Source organism: Hylaeus anthracinus, unplaced genomic scaffold (assembly GCF_026225885.1).
Source record: "Hylaeus anthracinus isolate JK02 unplaced genomic scaffold, UHH_iyHylAnth1.0_haploid 11989, whole genome shotgun sequence".
NCBI lineage: Eukaryota > Metazoa > Arthropoda > Insecta > Hymenoptera > Colletidae > Hylaeus > Hylaeus anthracinus.
Genome location: NW_026534337.1, coordinates 7,945,593 through 7,972,525, shown reverse-complemented (window position 1 = coordinate 7,972,525; position 26,933 = coordinate 7,945,593). Strand labels below are relative to the sequence as shown.

Genomic DNA, 26,933 nt, shown 5'->3' with positions numbered 1-26,933 from the left:
GCGTTTCATTCCGTCGTCGTTTGGGAAAAAAGGCCGGTGACACCACGAACACGGTAACATTGTATCACGATCGAATCGCATAATAACAACGGAATACGGTCCTTCACAGGTCGATCGTGGACGCGATACTGGCGTGCACTCTTTTATCGCCTTAGAGATACGAAGCTGCGACGGTTTCATTGGAGCGGCGATCATTTGAAAGTTAAAATATGCTTTGATTTAAGTTTCAATGTTCGTTCTGCAACCATAAATATATAAATTTTCTTACATAACCGCAGTCTAAGAAGTGAATGAATGAATATTTATTTATTTTTCGAACAATGGCTGCTGGATACTTGCGTTCCGTCGTATTTCTTTTCAGATGTCATGTTCCCAAAGCTCGCGTTAGTATGTTCGTAAACGAAAGTCGGGTCTACTTTATTGGAAGCCATCAAACCGCCCCTCAAACTCGGTACCGACGATTCGGTTAGTTCAACGATCCGGTCCTTCTGACCCTTTTCTCAAGAGTTTGATTCAAAATTGCCCCGTAATGCGCGACTCCCAGCGGAAGTGCACTTTGCCCCCAAACCCGTTTCATGGGATTGCAGTCGTTCGATCCGTCCCATTGCATTTAATCACCACGAGTGTGCCTAGTTACGCAACGCCCCTAACGAAGGGCCAGCAAATCGTGCTAGAGATCCAAATTCTTCAAACTGGAACGCTTTCGGATCAGGACTCTTCGGACGAACTCTCCCTCTGTGTTTAGGGTCCACGAGGTTGACAAGACTACGGATACTCTGAAGTCTCGATTGAAAATAAATAAAGAAATAATGATGACGAATCCTTAGCATCAAAGCTTGAGTCTTTAAGATATTTTTTCTTTTAAGAATATATAGCTTTAAAAGAATAATGATGACGAATCCTTAGCATCAAGGCTTGAGCCTTGAAAATATTTTTTCTTTTAAGTATATATAGCTTTAAAAAAAGAATGATGATGAATCCTTAGCAACAAGGCTCGAGTCTACAACATTGTTTTATTTCAAAAAAAAGATACTTACCGAACAATAATTTCAGGAAAAGCAAGTTCTAAAGCGCGTGATCGAAACGTAAAAGAATGTAATCGTTGAGCAACGATATTCTTTTTACCTGTGTTGAAAACGAAGCCAACGCAATCCTTGCTACCGTAAGAGCTGTGTAACGCGTCAGGATCGTAAGAGCAGGTGGGCTTCGTTCGTTTGAAAAGCGTGAGCTGGGTTTATCTGGCCTGGGGTGGGCGAAATGGTCCTGACGCAGGCAGATCGTACGGATCCCCGTGTCCACCGCGAATGCTCGGTTTTTTATTCGCGCGATAACGGCCGCTACGTGACGAATGTAACGGCGAACAATCTCTTTCTCTCTCTGTTCCCAGACACCCTGGTAGAGGAGATGGTGGTCGAAGCTGGAAAGAACGTGACATTGGATTGTCCTGGCGTAACGGAGGACACGTTAGTACTGATGCTGGAGTGGCGGGCGAACGGCAAGCAACTATTGGAGTACAGCAGCAGCACCACCACCGTTTGGAACCACCACAACCGAATCTCGCTTTCGCCGAAAAAATATTCTCTTCGATTCACGCCGGTTACCGCCGAGGACAGAGCGGACTACACCTGCTTGTTGAACAATCGCAGCAAACCGGAGGCTGTCATCCAACTGATTGTGCAAGGTAAGTGTTTTTTAAACTTTGTACTATGTAAGGTGAACAGTTGTCTTTTTTGGAGGGAGCAGTCATTTTGTTACTGTTGTGAAAGGATGAGAAGAAGTAGAATCTTTGAGCAGAATAACATGAGTAACGGATAATTCAATATAATATTAAATAGAACGTAGTGAACAGTGATTATGAACTAAATTCTGGCGACCGACTCCGGCAAGCAGAAATAGTATTCATTCTGTTTCGGATAGTTGCCATGAACGTCATCCAGATCCATGTATTTGTGTTTAATTCGGAGTGTATTGATATATTCCAGTATTTTGGTTACTTACCAAGCCTGGTTAATTGCTTCTGGAATGTTGCCATACTCTGATTTCTCGCTGAGATGGGAATCCCGTGCAAGGGTGTACATAGGAAGCGCGGCGTAACGTCTTCCGATTTTTTACAACCGGGTCTGTTAATGGCACAGAACTTTACAGGAGGATTAATACTCGGTTGGAAGTGTCTATAAAGAAAGTTTTATTGAACGCCGTATTCAGACTTCCTTTGTAATGAAAATTTCTATAAATTGTACCGGACGCTAACCATTTATTTATGGCTTTAACTTAACTAATTTTTAACTCTAATTTGAAATCGAGTCATGCAGAGCTAAGCAGAAACGTGACCCGTAACTGTCACCTTCGCTCAACGAAACGGTCGATGCTATTCGAATGGAAATTGTCGATAATTGGCCGAATTGGTACGTCGTAAAAATAATTACGGCCAATCCGAACAAGTCCGTGCGATTTCACGCAGGGACTGCCCTGGCGTGGCAGTGCCGGCGAATTAAAAATTAACCCCGGCCCGCTTGGCACGGCTCCAACGGGCCAAGGGGGTCAGGTGTATTTGCGTTTTAACCTTGGCGATCCATAATTCTTCGAGCTCGCCTAAAACGCCGCCGATATATTCGACGAACGTTAACGAACTCCTAATTAAGGCCGAGTCGTACTTTCGTCGACGAAAAACATACCATTTTTTCCCGCGTCCCACCCGAACATAACACGCTCGAATGCGTCGTAAAACACGGCGTCGGTGCAGGAAACGAACGATCCTGTGCATTATGGAATAAAAACGCGTCATTGATTTTAATCGCGCAGTTATTTCAAACGCGGTTCCCCGATTTATAGATTTTCGAAATTGGTGTTCGCCCTGTTTAAATTATGAAACAACCGAATGTAATTAAAATAAAATTAATAGCCTTTGCTCTGGATTAGGTCCGTCCCGAGTCACTCAATAGTAGCAAATCCGACATTTGATTCCCGCGCTAATTAAATAGAAACGTCAAGTAGCAATCCATTTCCTACGGTTTGTTCGATGAAACAGTTGTTTGAAAATGCTGTCATTCGTTCACAGTGAAATCCAATTTCATTTTATAATTTAGATTGCAATTCGTTTCGCGAATATTCGCGCGGACGTGGGAGTAAACGAGTTCCAAGCTTGCTAGCAGCTCGCGACACGACACATTATGTAATCGGATCGCAGGCAATCCGTGAGGGGCACGAGTCGTGGAGAATTTCGCGAGTCTTATTATTTTAAAGGGGACATCCGAAGAGTGCCTTCGCAGCTAACGAAGCCAATTTTCGAGGCTGGGGCGCGCGGTAACCGAGCCCCTGGCAACTTCGATCCGACGATATTGGAGAAACTTGCGAGCCGCGACAGGGGTAAATTTCCCGCACCGATACCAAAGCAACTTACATCTCCACGCAGACCATCCTTGTGGGTTGAAATTGCAACCTCGTTTGAAATCATTCGAAGAACCGACACTGTTGACACTCGATAGACTTCAAAATAGAATCAGATGTAATATAAACAGATCCTCCTACCGACTGAATAGATCAATTATTTTCCAGCACAATAGGTCTGAAACCTTAAATAATTAAAGTACAAATAGCCAAAGTACCAATTATAGTACAAAAGGAAATGTTCAGACTCACTACTGTCGAGGTCTTGCAGAGCTTGTAAACAACGTGGGATAAGATAGTAATAAATTTTATTTAAACGAAAGCTTTGTCACATTGTATTTTCTTCAGCTGACGTACACGATCGCGTCGAGGTGATCTTCCATTCGCTGCAAGGCAGAAGCAACTTCTTTCCATCGGTCGGCTTGGGAATCGCGGGAAGGACGCTCAAGTTCGAATGCGTTTCTTCTGTTCGCCATGCTGTTAAAAATGAGGCAAAGTTTCCTGCACCTGCATTGCTTTTAGCCGATAGCTATACAGAAGAGCCCCCAGGACCGCTGGGAATTCGTTACATGTTACACGATCTGTTCCTCTCTCCGTGGAAACTAAAAAAATCCGCGTAGTTACGCGCCTCGGACTCTGATATATGCGGCACCTGGTACTGCAAAGTTGGTCAACAATTTTAAAATAATTGAGAACGAATAGAAACTTAAATTCATCACTCCTACATGTTCGACAAATTTATAACGGTTTAGAGTTAGCGTTTTGTATTAGCGTTCCCATCGTTAAAACGACTAGATTTATTTACCAATTGTAATGAGACTTCACGTATTTTACATTTGCAAATGTTTTCCGACATTGATGGATAGCGCCCAATGTTGAAATTAATCTACGCAAACACACCCACGACGGAATGCAAACGAATGAGCATGGGTGTCACATTAATACTATACTAGGAAGCTGGAGTATAGCAACTAGATGGAATTAGTTTCAGTGATCAAAACTTTTGGTAACATTAACATTCGTACCCTTTAAATCCATTGAAGAAATTTGTCTAAATTAAATGACAGGTGTGATGTTTCCGAAAAAATTACTTTATAAATATGTACATGAATAAACTTTGCACATGTATATATTTATAATGAAACATTTATTTGAAGACATCAAACCTATCACTTAATTTAGACAAATTTCTTCAACAGACATGAATGGTACGAATACTTATGGGACTGACTGTATACGTATCTGTAGTTTATTTGTCAACGTATTACAATTGAATCTGTGTGAATTTATTTGATAATAACAACCCTCATCTTTATAGAATTATAATAAATGGATAAATCTCTATTTTCTCACTTTGTCAAGTGTTATTCTGAACATACAAATTTACAGACTTCGCGCACACGCAAGAGTTGGAGAGATTGAAACGATCCTCTTCTTCATTCGCTGTTCTTTTCAAGCTGGGTAACGGGACATATTTATTCTGTTAGTGCACACCCATTCATCGCTTCACAGCATTTTTCACCATATAACGGGACATGAATTTCGCTGTTCAAAAATAAAAAGATTTTCAATCTTAATACCATAACAAGATATCTTAAAAATTAAATTCTACCATAGATTTCAGCTATTAGAATAAAGAGCAGCACTGTTCCGAATCGAGATAGTAAATGGTCGAAGCCCGCGCGCGTTCCCGAAGTCTCCGCCCCTCGTTCGCCCGTACACGGAAGAAAGATTAACCGATCCATTTCGGCGTACTCTAAGCGGTAATGGCCATTCTTTCGGGCCGGTTCAGCTCGCGGTAATTCGTGCTCGTTGAACTGTGCAGCAACAAAAGTTGGCGAGTTTGCACAGAGTTCACGGACAAAGTTCGCGACGATGCCAACAAAGGAGCAACGGGGAGATCAGAGGACGCCTCGCGTCTCGACGCCCTCCACCTAACTACCTCGTTGTCCGCCGCAAGCCTTTCTAATGCTTTATTTTACGTTGGAGTTTGGACTCTCTCTCCCACCCCCGAACCCTTCGTGCTCGTCGGAGTGTTTGCTCGAGGTATTTACGGCTGATTTGAATTCGTCACGTGCAACCCACCGCGTCAAAAGCCAACTTTTCCGAGCGCCCCATAGGCGCCGGAATCGTGGGAGTTCTCGTTAAAACTTCACCTCGCGCAACTTGGCCCCGAAAGTTTGGCGCTGGCGCGAGCACGAGCCACGGGCAACGCTCGCTTGGCCTCTAGAAAGAGAGAAAAAGGGAAATCGAAACCCCCTATCGCGTTATGTCGCCGGTCATTTGCATTCAATGCACGCACCGCGACCCGATTTGAATAAGAAGTTTCCCGCGGGCTTGAAACGAACCGCTCCGCAAAAATAAATTTAATATATTCACCGGGATTCCTTCTATTCCTTCTACCGCAGTGGGGCGAGAAACAAACGACGGTTTCGTGGACGATTAAGAGGGAAACGAACGGAGCTTTCGCGTCGATTCACTCCGATGGCCGTTTTAATTCGCATTTATTCCGCCCAACGGCACGTCCGAGTGTCGAATGGGAAACGGCGCATATTGATGTTTCGTAAATACTGCAATCTTTTATTGCCCAACACGATCGCGGGAAAGATGTTTCTAGATGGTTCTAGGTTTCTCCCGCATTCAATTGGTAATGGATGCTGTGTCTCTTATTTCTTCTTCTCATATTTGTATATAAGGGGTAGCTAATTTTACGGAGTTCTTCACAGAATTCAAAACCTATGCATACCTGATTCAATTAATGAGAAACCAACCTCGATAGAAACAATTTCGAAAGACGTATTTCGATAAAATTTTCTAATATTCCAGTTAACAATTTTTCGATTAATCTTATTTTCACAGATTTTCCTGAAGACAGTGTACTTCTCATTAAAAAATCCCAACTACTGCTCCACTCTGAGACACGAGGAAATCCTCTTAAATAAACTAATCCTCTTAAACGAACCCAAAAAAGCTCCTTCCAGGGGGTTAATCGCATCCACTTCGTGGCTCGTTTATCCGAGTATGAACACCGCGCAGAAATCGGATCGTGGCGTTCACGAAGTTCTGGTTTCGAGCAACGAAACTCCGCCATCCTTTTATATATTGCATATCCCGTGTGGCGCGTGATGGCATCGAGCACTCAGAACACGTAGCGTTTCAGCGGTAACCAATATCCGCGTTACATCAACCATTAAAATGAATATTTCTCCGAGTCTGTGGCGAAGGTTTTCACCAGGAAGTTCCGCTCTTCTTGATTTCTTCCTCGAACTTCCCTCGACGTGCTCCCGCGTGACACAGATTTTTGTTTGACTTTTCCGTCGCGTCGAGAACCTTCCGGTGGAGTCGGATTTTTTCGATAAATCCACGTGATCAGTGGAACGATCGAGTCTGGGGGTTTCGCGAATCGATAATCCGTGTCCCATTAATTCGGACAATCGTTTGGACTGCGTAACGCACAGATCAGGCCCTTTGATGTGTCATGAGGCGGAACGGCTTCCTGTGATTTTTCGAGCAGATTTCCGGCTGAATCCAATTCGTCAAAGCGGTAGTCGCGTCGCTCGGAGATGATTTCCGAGCTTTGAGAAACTCGCGCAAAACGACTCGCCTTCGTTTTCAGTTTCACTTTGCGAAGACAGCTTTTCCTCTGCCTCTATTTTTTTGTTTTACTGCTGGAGACACTGTTGCGGTACATAGAGGGAGGTTTAGTGACTTTGGTGTTTCATTTTTCTGGTCATATTTCTGCGAGGGAAGTAAAATTATATTTTGAAAAGAATGATGTTTTTCGTGTTTGAAAGACTTCCTGACAGGTAGTAACTTAAGGGTTGAAATATTACTCTAGTTGATGAAACTCTCGAAATCGTAAACGTTCCTTTGTTGACATTCCAAACGATATACGCGTGGCGATTCTAAAGGGTGGCGTGATGCAACGCGTGCTACGCATGGCGAAAACATTTATGCCATTTACGACTCTTTCTCGCTAGTAAATGTCAGCGACAGTTCATCACGTTCTTCTTTGTTACCTTTCCAAACGGTGACTAAAATCTGGTAGAGTCGTTTCGTGGTGCAATCATGACTGTTTCTTCGTCGATTAAATCTCGTTTGTGTTTCGATCAAAAAACCCCTCAAAAATTTAAAAACTTTGCATACTCGACAACTTTTCGCTCGTTTAATGCTGCTATGGTACTATTTCACACAACTGGTAAGGTATTAAAATATACCGAGACCGTCGTAAAAGCGCGTGCACCGCTCCACTGGGTGTGTTAAAACAATAAAAAAGAGAGGGGAGCGTAAATATATGATCTCTTCGACTTCTTTTCGCACCGGACAAGGTATGCTTGTAATGTAAGCACGTAGGTCCAGTCACAGAAAGAATTAACATTCCATACTAACCTAATTACTTCCAGGAACATAAAACAGAAGCGTCATACATTATCTACCGATATCGACGAACTGAAGAAATATTACTTTTTCATATTGAATCTTAAGGAGCATCGTTCAATCTATATCTCCATCATCAATTTCCTTTCGCTCTTTATTTTATGGAGTCGATCACTTTGGCCACTGGGAGGATCATATCTGACCTCTCTTGACTCCGGCTCACAAGCTCTGTTTCCTCTTACGACAAGGGCCGAGCTCGTTGATCATCGAGGTTCGTTTTCCAGAAAAAAAATTAACGAAGAGGAGGACGCGTCAAAGGGAAGAAAAAGTCGATCGGGCGGAGGAACAAGCGAGCAAAGACGGCCTCTCGATAACGATCACCCGCTTTTGTTTCCCCGTTCTCGCCCCATTTTATTTCCTTGAATAGAGCGCGCCCTTCATTGGCGCGCAAAACCCACCGTGGATAACTACGTTTTCCAGGGAAATGGCTCGAATTCGGTCGGATGTGGTCTCGGGACGCGAGCAGCGGAAAAGAAAGGAATCCGATTGAATATGGAAGGAGCCACTGGGTCGGTCTCGTTAATCTTCAAAGGGCCGCGCTCGCATGGTCGGCATCGAAATTAAATAAATGTTTTCCCCTTTTGTCGATCCCCGTTGGCCAAGCACCCAGGGTCTAGGAGTGACGTAGACTAGAAACCTTCGGCCACTGAAAGTAACGTTCCATTTTAGTTGACTATACTTGCACAAATTAATTTCACTTCATAATTATCATTAACTAAGTTTTAAGGTTTCAATTTAATGAACTTTCCATAATTAATTAGAGAATAATGTTTCGAATATTTGCAAATTAAAAAAAAAAAAAAACACAGAAAATTGTAACGAATACAAAAGGATCGACAATTATAGGCGATGAAATAATGAGCCGAGATATAATTAGATATTTTCATCTCTGTGATTTTATAACGATTACTTTGAACGTTAATTAAGATGCCGAATTCATACAGAATTACATCATAAAGAATATAATTAGAAAATATTCAGACCTCTACCAGGTATCCCCACGAGAAAATCTCAAACACGAATCCTTTTCGATGAACTTCGCAGAGATTGTGCTGCTATTAAATTCAGTGTGCAATAAAGGGTTGAAGGTTCGGGAGATTGGCGACGATTTCTCGGGCTAGGGAACGAAGAAGGCGAAATCAGGTGGAATATCAGGTCTTTGGGGTTTGATGTTCGCTGGGAACGAGAAGGGAAGAGCGAAGAGGTGTCTTCGAAGCATCGTTGCGAGCAACTGACAGCGAAACTCTACCGAAAGTGGCGCGCATGTTCACGCCTATTTATCGCTTTTTACGACACCACGATATGCGACCCAATTCCGATGCACTTTGTTTCCGCGTTTACGACCCTGGGCAGCGATAGCGACGCGTGACAATGGAAGAAAAACAGGCACCAGGTCGAACAAGGAAGCCATCGTACAATGTCGCGGCTTGAAATTCAAACTCTCTTCCGTCAGATCTCTTCCGTTCAACGAAGCACTCAGAAATCTAGTCAGGAGGGTTGTTAAATATTAACAAAGGAAAATGTGTCAGGATAGTTTTCAAAATTTTATTAGAGACACTAGAGAAAACATTAAGTGTACTTTTTTCATGTAGGATTTTTGATAATTCTTGTTAGAAACAGAATGTATTTGTCACGTATGTGTTTTACACAGTCACGCTCTATATTTATAGCACATTTCACGTTGAAGTGACCAATTTGAATAAGAACATATTTTAAGTACTCTTAAGATTCTTATTTAATTAGAAAAATGACACCATTTGTTCTGTGACATTATTTTACTTTTTAAAGCGTCGCGATGGCTAAAGAATGGATATTTATAGCAGGGGCAATTGCTCCCTGCACCCCTAATGGGTGCGTCACTGGGCTTGTACGTTTTTCGGTTGCCTCGACGATGAGACTTCCATTAAATCAACCGGAACGACGATATCGATGCGCGTCGCTCGTAAATCACGCTCGCTCGAGAATCGTGTCCGTGATTGAGAGAGCTCGATAAAGGAGCGAGGCTTCGCGGGAATATCGAATTTGATGGCTGAAACGTCACCGTAATGAAGTTAAGGCCGCAGTTCCTCGACTTGCGAGGCGTGATTCCGCAGACTTCCCTTCAAAGAAGTCGAGAAAGAAATCGTCACTGCTGGCTTCCGTTCTCGATCGCAGCTGACGATATTTCCCATCCCCATCCAGCTACCAGAAGGAGGTAGAATCTTAGAAGAAGTTTATTTCATTTAACAGTTAAATTATATTCTATATGATATTTTTATCTAGGTGAGAGTTTCAACTATTTTTTGGCAGAGAGGAATGCTTCACTTTAACACATGAATGACAGGAGTGTTCATTAAAGAACTAAAAATATTTATTACATAGGTGAAACGGTAATAAAAATAAATCTGGATGGTATTCGTGAACTTGACGAGGTTAAGGAATTGAATACTACGATAGATAGTAAATTATTAATCTTCGATTGTCTCGAGACGAAATTTTAATTTTGTAGACATGTTTACGGGTTTTAATCTGGCTGTCAACGTGTTAATGTGAAAGAATTTTGCAAGTAGCAAGTAGGTGAATCACCTAACCCCAGAATATTTCACATTGTTTTCAATATCTACTCCACGTGAATAACATTAGAAACATACTATATATGTGCGAAATTTACCCCTACAGCAGATAAAACCTTCATTAAGCACGAATATAGAATTATCTAAATCTTAGCACGCAGTTTCACCAAAAATTTAAAAAAAACTATCCAACAGTTCTCTGCGTCAACCCTTCATCCAGTCCAACCCCTGTCAGTGTTCCACTTCCAAACCCCGATCGTCTCGTTAAACAGTGCACGGGGTCGTCCCTTTGACACGTTAATCCAACGAGCGCCGATGTAAGCCGCGATTGGAAGGTCTCGCTGAAAAAGGAACGAGTAAGGAAGATGTGACACTCGGATAATCCATTCTTCCGTCTGGTGGCTGATGCATAAAGCAAAACGTCGCGGCGTGGAAGGGAGGCTGGAATTATCGCGACGGTGGTTTACCGCGTCGAGAATCTGGCGTTCGCCTGAGCCATGAATAAGCGGGGAGTCGTTTAACAGCGCACCGGTTTTTTCGACTCGCGGCGAAATCATTTCATTCATATGCATGACAGAATATGCAAGGAGCGCGGTAGAGGAGAGTAATAGAGACAGACGGAGCCCGGCACGGAACAAGAGACAAAAGGAGAAGCCAGAGGAGTCTGGGGAGGGAAAGAAACCACCGCGAGATCTCGGTGACGTCTAACGAGCCACGATTATTCTTCGGATAACGACCACCGGCAGCCGCGGACGATCTCTGCATGCTGAACGGTGGCTATGGTATTGTTTGTGTCAATTCTTCCCACGTTGCGACACCCGCCACTCTTCCGATTCGAGAAACTCTTTCCTTAGGGGTGGATTAGACGCGAATGAAAATCAACCGAGCCCCAGGGAGGAAAAGAATAGACCTGTTCGAAATCGTACACTCTTTGCATCTTGGGAATTGTTGGCATTGCATTAGGGGGTTGGATACTTAATGAGACTTAGATTATATTAACCCATGCCCTGTGACGCAGTAAATCATCCAACAATAATGTCTGTTCAACCCCTTAAGCTACAACCACGTGCGATACTCGTGGACAGATATTCGGGCCAAAACTGATTATCGGGGACCTGACCCGCGGTGTATCGTGCAGGCCAAATGTAAACATCACATTTTGGTCCCAGACTGTTGGAGCTTAAATCGTAGTTTAAGGCGTTAAGTTTTATTTCTTTGGACATCGAAGTGTCAATAAAATGATAGTCGATTAGGTAAAGGTGACCTAATTCTCAGATCTCAAATTAGTTTGCAATCGCGGATCGGGCTACATCATCGAAGTCAATCTAAGTTTAGCATTTGTGGCAATAGAATGCTAAGAAAGCATCTCCAGTTGCTGGAAGATACCAGAAAAGAAGACCTCGGGTGCAAAGGGTTGAATAACACAGTTTTGGTAAGGCTTGAATGATGTATAATGATACTTCGACTTGTAGGGTTGACTACTGTCAATGATCTCTTCTACAGGGGACATGAGCAGTTTCGCGAGTTCTCCATCTCAACATAGGGAACTTAAATTTCACGTTAGAAAGTCTCAAAACCTAATTGCCATACCATAGTCATACCTTAACACTCCCATTCTCAAGATACTGCATTAAAATTTACCCACAAAAAGCTAGTCCTCACAACTCTTTCGCAGCTCCACAAAGAGACAATATGTCCCTTTCAAGACCAAGAAAGACACTTCCCAAGCATTTTAGTCCGCCATGAAATGTAAATAAGGTATTCTGGTGGCCCGTCAGCCTGTATAATTAGAGTGGATGGAAAAGTCTGTCGGGAATATTTCGTAGCAGAGACGTTTCCAGACAGGAAGGAATCTCGTCGCTTCAGTCCTCCGTTTACAGCGACGGGAGAGATCCCCGCGTCCGTCGCGACGTAAGTGGAACAGTCGCGGTCGAGGAGGAGAGGAAGAAGCAGTTGGAAGAAGCACCCGATGGAACGAACATCACGAGGAGGAGGGATTGCGTCCTTCCGCGGCGGGCCAAATAAAATGTTTCTTTGCGTCTTGCCAGTAAAGCCTTTCCACCGTTCGCTCTGGCCCATCTTTTCCTTTCCGCGACGTCTTTGTGGCCGCAGCTAGGGAATCGAGTTGCACTCGACACGATTCCGAGCCGTGTCGGATGGAAATTGCACGTTGAGGCTTGTAATCAAAGCGGCCAACTTCAACGATCGAGTTAATGACACCTATGTCGAGATTGACATGTACAACGTAATCGGTTTGGGGGAGTGCTTATCGTTCGCTTCGTCTACAGTCGTCGAGGGGACATTCGTGTTAGCAAGGCGACTTACTCAGGAAATTATTCCAGCTCTTTCTCAATGTTTACTTACGTTTCTTTATTTCTTATTTTCTTTTATTTTTGATTCTTTTATTTTCCTTACATATTTATTGCCGCAGCAACCTTTCGTTATTAGCGACTGTCTTCTATGGAGTTATCCTTATTTTTAGATTTCTGCATCTCGATTCAAAATTAGTGCAGTCGATGGGGAATGGATGTAAATGTTCCGGAGCTGACATGTTACACGGCAGGTTGACGCATAGTCCATCCTTCGATTAGATACTTGAATACAATCCACCACTACACTATGCAGAATAACTTTCGAAATAGACTACACTCTTTATTCGAAATGAAATGAAAAGCATAGTTTTTGTTTGTCGTGAAGAAAATCGATCTTGAATCTGTTGGGGCTCGTGAGTGATTCGTTAAAATAAAAGCTAATGAATTTATGTTTGTATATAAAAATTGATAAAAAAAGAATATTATTTACTTATTCCACATTATGTATTTATTTTTGAACGCAGGATCATTTCGTAACCAAACTTTGTTGCCTATGCCTCTGAGGCGCAAAAACTTTTCTTTTCAGAGAGTACGCCTTCCAAAAAATTATGAAAGCCGTTGCAGTACTCACTGCATAGTGCGAATAATAAAACACGTACTTATAAGTAGGTTTGCCAGGTGGATTGAGAGTTGAACTCGAAACGGTTGCAACATAAAACAGCCCTCCCTCCGAGAGAAACAAATAAAACTTCTCTTCCTCAAGATTACCTTGCTACTTGTCTTCCAAGCGTTATTGTCAGTTCGTGATACCGTCGAATCTTCGATCTCTCCGCTCAGCTTTCTTTCATTCTTTGGTGGACGTTCCTTATCAACGGATCGCGAGACTAATCGCGACTCGAGCCATCGAATCATTGTCTCTGCCTCTGTTGCAGACCTTAACCTCCGAGTAGCGTTTTTTCCTGTTCACTTTTCTGCTCAGCAGCAGACGACAATAGGGGAAACCGACGTGCCGCTCGGAGAATCGTTTGTAATGTAATAGAGCTTGGCGCCCGGAGAGAGAACCGAGCAAACAAAGACATCGTCATTGTCGCTGGTGTTAAGAGGAACTCTTGACACAGAGGTCTCGTCGTTGTCGAGATTGAAGCGTGAAAGGTCAAGCATGCCTCGATGCATCACAAATCGCGAACTAAAACGTCTTTGACTAGGTCTCACTCGAGGGCTTGTAATCGTCCTTTTAGCGTTGGCTAATTGTCGAGGATTTCACACGCTACTCAATCACAGTCGCGTTTAGAATCAAAACCCTCGATACAACAATTTATCTTACTTTGAAACGCACAGTGAATTAGAATGTAAATTGTCAGGATCAACGTTCTCATTTTATCGTTCGTAGCAGTATTTCTTATTTCGTTAACTGTGCCATTGAAGATTGCTCGCCTATGACGAAAAAGATAGGGCCAATTCGCATCGCAGCTCGTCGCAATCGCAACAAATCTCCCTGCCACGGAACTGCGGCTATCGAATTTCGGTAATTCGAGCAGCGCGAGAATTTCCAGCCGCAGCCCGTAAAGATCAGCGGGGCTGCTTGTAAATTTCCTCCTGCAAATTCGATACGTCGCTGGTAGGCTGCGCCGCAGCTACGAAGATACAGGAATTTGGGAAACTTCCCGTTAATTACCCGTGGGTAATCGTAGATTATTTTTTTCTCGTGAATATTGCGAGATACCTTCAGAAACAGTCTTCTGGAGAGACAGTCCGATTAGGGGAAATTAATCGACAACTTTACATTGAAAAATTGATTGGAAACACCTGACATGTTCATTGAAAAGGCTAATGACTTGACTAAAGATTTTTGCATAGCTAATATTAAATTCGGTAAAAACAAGCGGACTCTGACACTCGAGTATTTTCCACATTCATTGTTGCAGATTGCTATAACCAATTTAGGAACTATTACCAACTATCATTTAATTTAGGCAAACTTCTTCGATAGACATAGAGGGGACGAATAATTTATGGGATTGGCTGTAGTTACGATTTATAGCGATGGAATAGACGCTTGTAGAAAGCAGTTTGAAGAAATACAGAAATAATAATAATAATTTAATTTCACTGCGAAGAGTCGACCAAAAGTTTCCTTTCATCGAGGTAAGTCTGAGAAACCCGAGTCCAGCCAATGTAGCAAGAAAATGGAGACACGGATAGGGATCTCGAAGCCGGTTGAAATTTCCCAGCGTAGGTAAAACCCGGGCGCTAGCTAGGGAATCCCATTTCGACTGCATAACTGTCGTCTGCAGACTCGCGCTCGAATAAATTCCGGGCACGACGAAAATGAAGCTGCTCAGAGTCTCGTCTGCCTTATCGAGTTGATACGAAATAGTACCGGGCGTCGACCGTGCCAAACGTGGCTCCACTTTCCCTCTTCTTAAGTGGCTTACGGTTCGTTAGACGACGATCACGTCGCTTTTGACCGAGTTTCCTGCGAAACGACGTATTTTGCGTTCGTCAGCCGAGCCTGCGCCCCTTATCAAACGGGCAAGGTTCACGGGAACGGACCGGAACAGCATTATAGGACTTTAATATCAGCCTGGTGAGCATCCCCGAGACCCCGTCACTTCGTGTTGCGCGTCTGGAACCTGGCCAAGACGTCCTCCGCGTATCTCCGCGTTCGCATTATTACGTCTGCGAAACGGACTCTCGGTGATTCCTTGTCTATCCCACTCCGCGGAAATAAGAACGCCTGGGTATCACGTCCTCTCGCCTGCCGGGATCTTCCTTGGTTATCTCTGTTAACCTTGTAGGTCAGGAGGCGAAAATCAATTCGAAAATAGAGCAGTTGGAGTCAAATGCTTTGGTGTATTAAGAGTTTTGTATCGAGCCTCTCAAAATGGGATGTTAAAGGAACGAGTGCTAAATGGAAAAGGGAATTTTGTATTTTGTGCGATTCCTCATGATTTCTAAAACATTCACCAATGAACCTTGAGCTTAGGTCCCCACGTACTCTATTCCTACAAAGCTCCAGCGTCTTTGGAGAATATCTATCGCCAAACTTCCTCGTAAATTTGTTAATGAGAGCTAAGTTCGAACAATTTCAATTTATCACATTAGCATATCGTTAACTGGTGAACTGGTGCCCAGTAGCCAATTCTTTCCAAGGCATGTGGTCTCGTGATGCGAAGCCGTTACGTTTGTCGCGCACTGCCTCCTTTCTGCCTACGATCCAGACACAAATGCTCCTGCTGGAAAACCAATTACCCCCACCCCCCTCTTTCTCTCTCTCTCTTATTTTGTTCCGTATGCATAGAGCATGTTCGCGATATCGCGATAACATCGGGGGAGTATCGAGGCCGTTGAATCTTTCTTCATTTCGCTTGGCTCGAAAGTCGGGCCCAATTTCTGGAAAATCGAAGAGAAAATCCTTGGCGACCAAATTTGAATCCACAGCCACCAACACACATTTATTTATCAGTCCAGTGAAAATTCGTGCATGGGACGTTTTGATGTTGTCACGTTGAAGCTTTAGTATGATCGTTCCGATTAGTCTGATAACTACATAAAAGGGTTGAATCACTCCGTGCATATAGAAGCCTGAACAATTTATAAGAAATTGGAAAAAATAAAATGTGGAGGATCAGTACAGAGCTAAAACACTTGAGACTGAGGGAAAAATATAAAAATTCCTATTGAAATTATTACAGGAGTCCACACAAGTGAAATTCATCTCGAAAAAATGGTGTACCATCTCAACACCTTACCCAAAACAACCCCAAGTATATACTATTTCACCCCACGGTATTTCAAGCGTCCCAAACGTCGAGGTCTCTAGGAAACGCGAATTGGAACATGACGGGGGAATTTGCACGGAATTTTGTCGAGCGTGTTACATTGGCGTCTGCAGAAAGGAGATATTTGACAAAGAATTCACGCAACCCGATTTCGCGTAATCACCAGTCCGAATTGCGTTTCGGCGTGCCTTCGATTTCCGTGAAAAGCATGGGAGAGCGAAATTATCAGAGGGACCGACGGCCGAGGGAAGGGAGGACGTGGCCCAGTTGTCGAGTACGCGATAAGCTCGCAACGCCCGGCGCGAAATTAAAAGTGTCGCGAGCTGCTCGTCGAGGAACAATCAACGGGCGAAATCGGATGATCAGCCGATTGGGGGGGTCCACCTATTGACCAGGAGTAGTCGATGCACGCTGTTGCGTGTCCTAAATACTGCCGAGAACTCATATATACAATGATTGGAATTTTTCCTTGTGCTACGTACAAAATACGCTTCGTTTAAGTATGGGGCTTGAACAGGAGTTTCATAATACGAAGAAGTTACAGATATCTAAATTCTAGAAACTGAAGAAGGCTACTATGGAAGATTTCGTTTGAAAACTTCCTGTTTATAGAAGTCGCCTTTGTCGCATTAGTTGTGTCAAGTACCCACGTACTTTTTCTTTGTTTTAATCTTATAGTAACCTTTGTCCTCGTGTATTCCACGAGGGAATTGTCTGTCTTCATACAGGAGAGGAACCATTAAATTAAATTCATTGGAACAGATTAAATTCATCGTCGCGCTTTAGCTCCTCAACGCATGCAAATGAACGGGAAACGAGCGGCGAAGAGGCTATCGAGCAATCGGGTGGATTAATGGGCAAAGCGTTAGAGCGTGCGAATAAGAAATAAACGCCGTTGGAAGTTGATTCTCCCAACGATCGGTGTTGTTTGGGAAGGGTACGTGCGAGCCGGACTCCCGCGATAAGTCGATAGAAACGGCCGCAGACTCCTTCTTTCTCCCGACTTGTCTCTTTGGCAGTGCTACCCTTTTAATTGAGGCATTAACCAAGCAGCGAGCAATTTATTCCAATCGATCAGCAATTAACTACCGTCCCGGAACCAGCAGACGTCGGGCCGTGCAAATGTCTGCCAAGCGGAATCGTGCCGCCTTACTTAACGTCCGTTCGGGTCAACGTGACGTTGCAAACAAACTAATCAACCGCCATGTCCTTCGTAACGGGGGCGTTCATGTTCGTTATTGGCTGGGTTGATCGACGTTCACCTGTTACTCCCGGGACGACCACGCAACTTCCCCAGGCCCCGGATCGTAATAAGTCATCGGTTGCGCCGCGGCTTCAGGCTAATTTCTGAACTTGCCTTATAATTTATACCGGGCAGCGTGCACGTACGGCTGGTATCATTATTTTCTCAACTATTCCCATTACGCGTCACCGGCACGGCACACGGTGTAATTTAGTTTCGACTCCGCGTCGCAGGGCCGGCGAAACCGTTTTGGAATCTGGGGAACTGGTGAAATGGGGTAAAACGCGCCCTCGTTTGTTGCGATTTAGCACGTACCCATTAGATCTTTCTTCCTATGCCCAACTTGCTCGTTACACGATACGATGTTGGAGGTTTCATTGAAAAGCATTTTATGCATTCTACCGCGCTGCATGGAATTCTATGGCAGTTAACCCTTTGCACTCGGATGTCTTCTATGACGGGGACCTCCTAAGTCTAGCAAATTTTGTTACTGATTATGTGAAAGAAATTTGTGCCTGGGAAAATGTTTAAAAAACGCATGATCCTTTGAAGTTTTCTTATTGAAATTGCACGAGAAAGCAAATCAAAATATGGTGTATATACAGAGATTTAGAGAAAAATGTATAAGCAGGCGTTACATGGAAAGACTTTAAGTATTTACAATCAAGTCTAATAATACCAGAAAAGACACGTTTCCAAAGTTATACTATTTAATGTAACGGGATTCCTGTTCGCACATTTTGCAAGGAAACGGTGCAGAGTGGAAAGGGTTCATTCCCTTGTATTAAGTTCCGCTGCGCTGGTATCCATTCAATTCCATCGAATCTGATCAAACATTCCAAAATGGGGGTTATGTAAACTATTTATTCCACAAAGTGACAGCTAGCGTGGGCATGGCCAGTGTTGCGAATTTCATTAGAGGACACTTCGGCGAAAGGTAGCCTGACGGTTGGCGCGAATCAATCCTTAGACTGCGAGCCTGTTCATCTCTGAGAGTGTACCTATTGGTCAACGCTCCCGAGGAAGGTGACGCAAAGCGTCAACCAATCAAATCAACGCAGGGAAACTTGTTATCTTCGCTCCGCCAACACGGAATCTCCTAAAGCACTGAAGATGTAAACACTAAACTAATCAACTCGAGTCAATCTTCTGTAAGCTAACCGTTATCTCGCAGTTCGCATGCGAGCCTCGTCGTCGAAACTTACAGTAGCCGCAGACCTAATGCTTCGGAGTAGATGTCGATGCGAAGAAGGACAGCGATTGATCTTGACGTCCATTAATGAATAGCCATCGAAAGCATTTCGATCCATCTGTTGGAATAACGAGGTAAAATTGGGTAATTGTAAAAAATCCAGTGGTTTCGTTGATGGATGGTGTTCATACATTCCAGATAGCGGACGAAATTGACTTATTTTTATAATATTTCAATTCTCTGTAAGAATTGCAACGGTAGAATGGCGAGTAAGTGCGTACGTTCGTTCCCCTTAAATGTTGCATGCTCGCTGAAAGGCGTAGAGGAAGCATTAGCGCATAATACCGAAAATTTAACTGAGACCGCGAAGGAACGTGCGGTTTAGCGGCTTATTTGAGGAAAGTCGCTATTTTTCAGCTAGCGATTCATTATCTTAGTAACCGGAGCACTTTCCGGCCGAGGGTTGGGCGCATTTATATCGTGGCATGCTCACCGCTCACATGTTAAATCGCTCCTTTTATTCAAGGGGCGGCACGTGAGTCGTCGTAGTTTGTCTCGTGGAATCGAGCGACGGTCTAGAGCCGCTAGAGGAAAATCCAGGCCGAGTCCGCCGCCGTAAGACGATTACTCGGCTAATCGCGCTTTACTTTCAACGATCGTGCTCCTGATACAGCTCCGCTTCATAGCTACTGAGTGTATTTCACTCGGACAATAAATATAAAAGACGACGTTCTTTCGTCCGAGCCTTGGCTCGTTGAACTACACCTTCAAAATCAGGTCGATTTTGGGGAATTTTTAACGAAAACCTTGTGTTGTTTAGGAAATATAAATTTTGTAAAAATTTGTGAGTGGGAGAAAAGAAATTTATATAGAATTAAAAAGTACCGAGTGGTATTGGAGCCTATAGAGGGACAAACATTTAGTTTGTGCGAGTCGTTAAACGGGACCAAGACTTTTTGTACATACCTATGTGTCGTCTCTCCCATTATTCTGCATATGAAGTTTCAACGATCAAAACGTTGTACTCCGCTAGATATTTCGTACTTTACGTGATAATATTATTTCACTCCAATAAGTGTTCAAACATTTCACCATTAACGTTTAAATATTTTATTACTCGGTTCTTTATACTTTTCATTCCACTTTTCAGCTGTACCGCAGCCATGTACGATTTTAAATCAAACTTTTACGTCGTCGTCGAAACGAGAGTCTGCTAATGCAGTTTTACGGGGCTGTTAGGGGAATTTCCAGATAATAGAATCGTTTATCCATACGTTTATCCACATAAATTAAATGGAGATTACTAAACGTATTTCTGATTCAAACGAAACGAAGTTAACTTTCGTTGAAAAGACATAAGGAAAGACTGCGAAACAATTCTCCCGTGACGTTGATTACTAAATGTTTAATCTGGCTTTTCTCCGCCAACAGAAACAACGGAAACATTGCAAACTTGGTGTTTACCCACGCGGCGAAAGTGTTTCACCAGCTGTGTAACCCGATAAAATATGAAAGGGAGTTCCTTTTCAAAGCATCCTCGATAATCCATTATTTACGCGCCCTTTTCTGGTCTACCGTAGACATCTGGATCCGACCGCTCCTGGTATTCCCGACGCTAAATATTCATGAAAGTCTACGCCCGTGTAAACGACACACGATCCATCGTCATTAACGTTGAACGTAGCCTTAAGCAGCGACAATAGCGGGGAATTAACTTTCCACGAGAATCCGGAACTACCGCTGAAGGCAAAGCAACTTTCGTCTCTCCGGATTTATCGATTCAACCGAATGGGAAGTAACTACGCTTTCAAATGTCCCGCATGTTCCGTTGGAATTACTACTGTCGAATATTCCAAAATACTAGCAGGTAGTGTGCCGAATAATACCTTTACCAATAATTACTCCTTTCAGAGAAATCTGCGAACAATTTCATTGATTTTTATTTAACGCCTGAATCGCATCGTGGCAGGAAACGATTCCAGAAGAGAAAGAGAAAAATACATCAAACACAGATGCACACTGGTTACAATTCCGATCAATACTTCGAGGAATATCATTTATATTTATTATTAGTCGTGGCATTTCAGGCAGTCTATTCACCTTTATGAGTTGTTTTGACCGTAGTATTTATTGTAGGGAGCCTGTGGAGAAACTGTGGATTCGAGGATCGTGGGTTCGATTCTCCGTGTCCTATTTTTCGTTTAGACTCCAACAATATTGACCATGGAAATTCCCTAACACCGCGTAATATATTAGTACACCACAGCTAAAGAGGATCAGGAAACTTTACATTTCCTACCACTGCCAAAGACGAAGAGAACGACAGTTATTCTAAATATCCTCAACGACTAATTCCAAAAAGTAGCTTGCGTCGATATTTGGCATTATAAAAGCTGCCTTCGCGATGTCTCAGCAGCAGGAATTCCCAGCGTCCAGTCTATTTAATGCTTCTCTGTGTGAAATGATTGCATGTAATAATTGCAAGAACGTCGGCGAATTTTAAAAGCAGATAACCGCTATCGGCCGAGACATCGACTACCTTTTCGTCGGGGAGATAATGAAGCAGAAGCTTCGAAGGCGCCCGGCCGTCGGTGACGGGCAGGAAACTCCTGGCGAACTCCGTGGCTGGATTTCCTTCTTCTCGAACCGATGATCCGGCGTAAACTGCTCTTTCAGAAATTAATTTCCATCGGGCCGTTGACGAGCGAACTGGCTGACGGTTCGTCGCGTAGATTCACGCGCCAGACATTCCCAGTGACGACGACGTTGCGAATCCCATTATCGTTGAAATAATACTCTGTCGTCGTTCGTGGTGACCGCCTCGAGGATTTAAAAGTTCGTTGGAATCGGCGGGGAATAAGAACCTCTGGAAGAGAAAATTCCTCGCGAAACGGTTCGCTTAAATATGCTAAGCAGTTGGAGGTTTAAGTTTGGATATGACGCATTATACGAACTGGTAGCAGGAGAAGACCGTTAGAGGAATTCTTAGATAGTGAATCAATTTAGTGGCGTATTTTAGGATAAAGTGACAGATGAATGACAAGTGAAAGATGTCTTACCTATTATCCTCCTCCGATCAAGATATTTAAAAATAAAATTCTTCTATAATAGTCCACCAAAGTATTTCTTTTCTTGAGTAAAAGATACGAAAGGGAAAGATTTTTCAAATTACGTATCTACACGAGTTGGAACGAAACTGGGCGTCTATTTTCTCAGAAAATTCTAAAATTATGAAAATTAAAGTCTGAGTTAGCCGCTTACACGTCTACCTTCCCACTTTGTCTTAATCCAGCCCAAGTCCGTGGCGATCGCTTCGAATGTTGAGAAGTCCATTAGTAACCGTCTTTCCCCTAGCGGGAGAACCGAATCTCCCAGTTCGTTTGAATTTCTTTGAAAGATCCACCGAGCGGGAAACTCTTTCGAGAGTCCCTTAATTGGATATCTTCTTATTTTTTTGTATACGTTTCGAAGTCGATCCCTCGGGTAGACGAAGAAGCTCGCAACGGCTTGAGTTACGATGACGAGACAAAAGTTTTCGACCGAATCCCCATGGAAGATCGTGAAAAATAAAGGAAATGTCGAGGAAGAAAACGCAGCCCTCGAATATTTCGATGCAAATTCAGCCGTGTTACGGCGCCGACGCAACTTTCCTAGCTCTCTCGTCGAACGTTTCAACGAGGAAATCGGGTGAATTGGACGATACCGTGAGTACCGAGAGCTTTCCATTGACACGCGTGTTCCATTTCCAAGCGACGAGCAACGTTCCACGACCTTTCAGTCAACTACGAATCGTACGCGAATTCAATTCATCGGACGGGGATACGTACGAGGAAAATTTATAGACGTCATTGGACGGGGAACCGGATTCAAATTGTGGTTCGTTAGGAGCGGGGACGGGGGCAATTTTATTGCAGTAATGGATGACGAATGAAAGATAGGCATCTTTGATTGAACAGACGTTTAGAGAAATTATTAGTATTCAGTTTCATTCAAAGTTGACAGGAATCAATAAATAAATAAATAATATAATCAAAATCGTGATGCAACTTAAATGGAGGTTATTTGTCATGAAAAAGAGAGTCAAAAGCGTAGAATGATATTTTTTGATGCGACAGTTCGTATGGGAAAAAATCAGAGTCGAATATTCCCTGGGTACGAATCAGTAGAATTAGCTAACCATGGTCAGACACATTCAACAAGTCGGTATCTCTAAAACGAAGCCTCGTATGGAAAAGTTTCATTCTACATTTTCCACTTGCTTTTGCACTAGGAATCGCCTACTTATCGAGTCAACCTCGAGTTTCATAAATACCTGAGGAGTAGCCAATTACCTCTTGCGTCTGACCATAACTGGTTACTTCTACTTACATCAGAGCTTATGAAAATCAACAGTATTTATTCCATCAATATCCATAGATACCACCAACGTTGAATTTTCTCTAATATAAGGTCACATACGAAAAAATTTCTCTCCAAGCTTTCTGACCTATTTTTGCGCAAAAACCTCCCCCTGAGGGTACCATAAATTTTGATACACGCGCCCCGTATTTACTCCGAGCTAACACACGCCGTCCCGGTTCCAATATGAAGAAGAAAGCGGTCCACAGAGGTCGAGATTCGGTCGCTCTCGGTTTGGATGAGACGCGCAGGACTCCCGCTCCCGCGAGGAAAGCACGGTTCGTCCAGGTATACCACCGTGGTCGGTTTTGTCGCGTGCCATACGACGCATAACCGTTTCCAGGACCTCGCGTATTTCCCTCGTACATAGTTTCGCGGCACGGAGGAAGCATTCTTCATAATGCGATCGCCACGTGTTCCGGAATCCCCCTGCGCAGACGATCTCGTTGGATCCGCGGAAAATGACAGAAAAGCAAACAAGCTTATCCGTGGAGAATTTCTGAAACACGATGTCGCGGAAAAACCATGATGCCCTGTGCGTTGTCGTTCGTACCGGCGTGTAGTTGGGAGACGACAGAACTGATAGAGAATGATATATACTTGGCGGTATCACTCGGAACGGGAACGTCGTTTTCGTGGTGCCGGCGTTGAAAATTTATGAACATCTACGCGATGCTCGCTAGACGCGTTCGCGAGTTGCGCGTTACGCGCGATAAGCAACCGAAAACTTACTTAATTTTAACCAGGCGCGGATAACGACTCCGGAGATCGCGAAATGGTGGTTGATCGCATGGTTGGGAATTCTGAAAACCGTGACAGGACAGGCTGCTATATGTAAAATGAAGACAAATCGATTACAGTGCAAAGTCCATAAAAATCAGATGTTAATATTCGTTTAACCAGAAATGTACGAACTAAATTAACGAAACATTACCAAAAGTAGTGCAAGAAGACCTGTATTTAGCTGCTTATATCTAAGGGCTTATATTAAAGGGCCTGTGAGATTTAATGGTAGGATACGTCACTCACGAAGCCGCCGGAAGCATTTTTGCATCGTTTTCGTAATTACCGCCTCAGTTTCAGCGGAACAACGATTAGTCTGCATTAAGGCTTCATATTACGGCCGAGACTCATGCGATGTCTGCGGTGGCATAAATGAAAAGGGCATTCGCGTAATGACTTTTCCGTTCGCCGTGCGCGCCACGTTTCATGAAACCTGGCCGCGTCGTAACAGGTCCGAAGTTTGCGAACGTTGCGACATATTCAGCAGGAGAGGAGATTACCTTTTTTGAAACATTGACGGTTTGAGAACACAGTTCCAAATCGATTACAATATTCGCAATTAAAATGAACGACAAGGCACGACTATGCCCCCTCGTGCCTCAACGAATACAGGTACCCAGAGATCTCTGCCATCGTCACAAGTGGATCGTCGAAGGATCATGTCGAAAATTGGGACGCTCCCCTGATCGATCGTGACGGAACAGGGAAAAATGATGGGAACGACTGCGATGCAAATTAAAAAGAGCGTGCACCAGTCGAGAGCAACGTATCGTACACCCGTCGCGCATCACCGTTTCACTCGGGAGCCGTAATCGTGTCCGTTCCAAATCCCCCGGTAATATCCAGTGAATCTCGAGCGTGCATAGGTATCTCTCTTTCGTCAACCATAGGGCTCGATGTTTTGATGAAACCGCTGCACGACAAAGGAGACTTTCATTTCCTTTGTGTGCGGAACTTCAACCACGCCCACGCACGGCCCACGCGGCCATGATGACGGCAGCATCTGCCTGTTTTGGCCGCGGCTAATTGCGAATCGGCTATCGATCTAGGACCATCGAGAATTCGCATTCATTTTACGGGGCACCTGACGGGATCGGTTAAGCGATCGACCGTGCCAGAGCAAAATTCAGGTGTCCTCGAACGATCACGAAATTGCGTCGGTCCGGTGACGTACACGTAAACGTTGCCTCGACGTCTCCCCTCCTCCTCCCTCTCATCCATCCTCTTCCTGTTCCTCTTCGCGTACGCGTCGGATCGTCGATGAAATGACCACGGGAGTCGATGACTCTCGTTTCCTTTGTGCACGGAAAGTCATCGCCACGCCCATCGAGCGTCGAGCTTATACGCGATGGAAGAGCCCTTGTTTTCGCTGTGAACGCCAAAACAATCATCGGTTAAGGGTGGAGAGGGAGATTCCGTTACATCCGATCCTTGCCAGCTGACCGAGGTTGTTTGCGGCGCGGTTGCGGAGCTGTCCCATTTAATCGTCGCTGACACAAACGATACAGTTGGTTTCCGGAATGCGACCATTCCGCGTGCGGATTAAAAGGAATTCGCGCGGGGATCGTTCGCTGAGATTGCTGATGATCGAGTTCCATCCATGTAGACCAGGAGGAGCTGTCAACGGATGAATTAATTTAATAAACTTCGACAAATAGTTATTCTTCGTCAGTTCCATAAACATTTATACCATTTAGGTCTGTTAACGGTATTTGTCTAAATTAAATGATAGATTTAATGTTTCTAAACAAATTTGTTATTGTAAGTATATAAAGTCTATTCGTATACGTATGCATAGAGGGTATGAGTTATTACCGGACTGACTGTAAATTATTCCATGAATCCTGTGTGATAGAATGAGTGGTCGAAGAAGAGTCTTACAAGAAGTAAACCTCGATGTATTAAACCAAAAATATGTGAGTTTAGACAACCCTGCTCGTCTTCCGAAAAACCAAGCGAATGACCATATTACAGCTGTGTCTATTACTGTGGAGCACATTTGGTAGGTCTGTCGGACCAATGATGGCAACCGTTCCCCCTCGGAGAGGACTAATTGCAGTGGGCAACTGATCAACGTGGAAGCTGGGGTTGACGTCGTTCGGTACGGATACCGATTGGCTCCCAAAACCTCTCACAGTTGATTCCGTGGGCTGCGGGTTAGGGTTGCGGACGGGCTCCAAGGCTCGGGTGGTTGCACGTTACCCGGCTAGAAATGAATAATGCAACGCATCGCGTCAACCGAACCGCCTGGCGCTGCAAATCTCATCCTCCGTAGCGATACGAAGCGTCAGTCCTCTCATGGACCGACCCAGAAATCGTTCTCCGTTGTCCTCCGTTCGTCTTCCCGAGGCTGCTCATTTTCTGCCCCCTTTTCTTGCCTCTCTCTCGCCATTTCCGGTACCTCCATCATTTCCTTTCCGCCACTCTCCTCTTATATCTTCCTTGTATTATCTTCTTTCGAGCTTCCTTTCTTTTCGACGTCTCCCAGTACCATTCATGCCACGCTTCTTTCTGCTACTGCTCGACGTTGCCCTTTTTTACTACCACGTTCTTGCCCTTCCGGCGTCCCCTACTTTTTCCCTGGTAGATCACCTCTCCCCTAGACGCTATTATCGTTCCAACTGCACCCCAGTTCCGCGCCCCTTCGGGCACGACGTCCGTTAATTGGTTTACGATCGCGGGACTATTAATGGGCGGCTCGTTATATGCCCGTGCTGTCAGTTGAACGAAGCCGATGGCGAATAATGGTGGGAGAACGAAGCGATGTTACATCGACGATCGGACGCAACGCGAGCGATTCCAGTTGCGGAATGGTTTGGTTCGTTCCTGGGAGTCGAATGTCCTGGC

The 26,933-nt window shown here is 44.0% G+C and overlaps 1 protein-coding gene across 2 annotated transcripts in view; it reads left to right on the top strand.

Annotated features, from left to right (window-relative positions):
* Positions 1-26,933, top strand: part of LOC128887661 (tyrosine-protein phosphatase 99A-like) — a 498,087-nt gene that overhangs the window by 190,135 nt on the left and 281,019 nt on the right. For both annotated transcript variants that reach the window (XM_054143797.1, XM_054143795.1), the window contains exon 2: positions 1,388-1,681. In XM_054143797.1, coding sequence (XP_053999772.1) covers positions 1,388-1,681 — 294 coding nt within the window. The remainder of the gene's footprint in view (positions 1-1,387; positions 1,682-26,933) is intronic.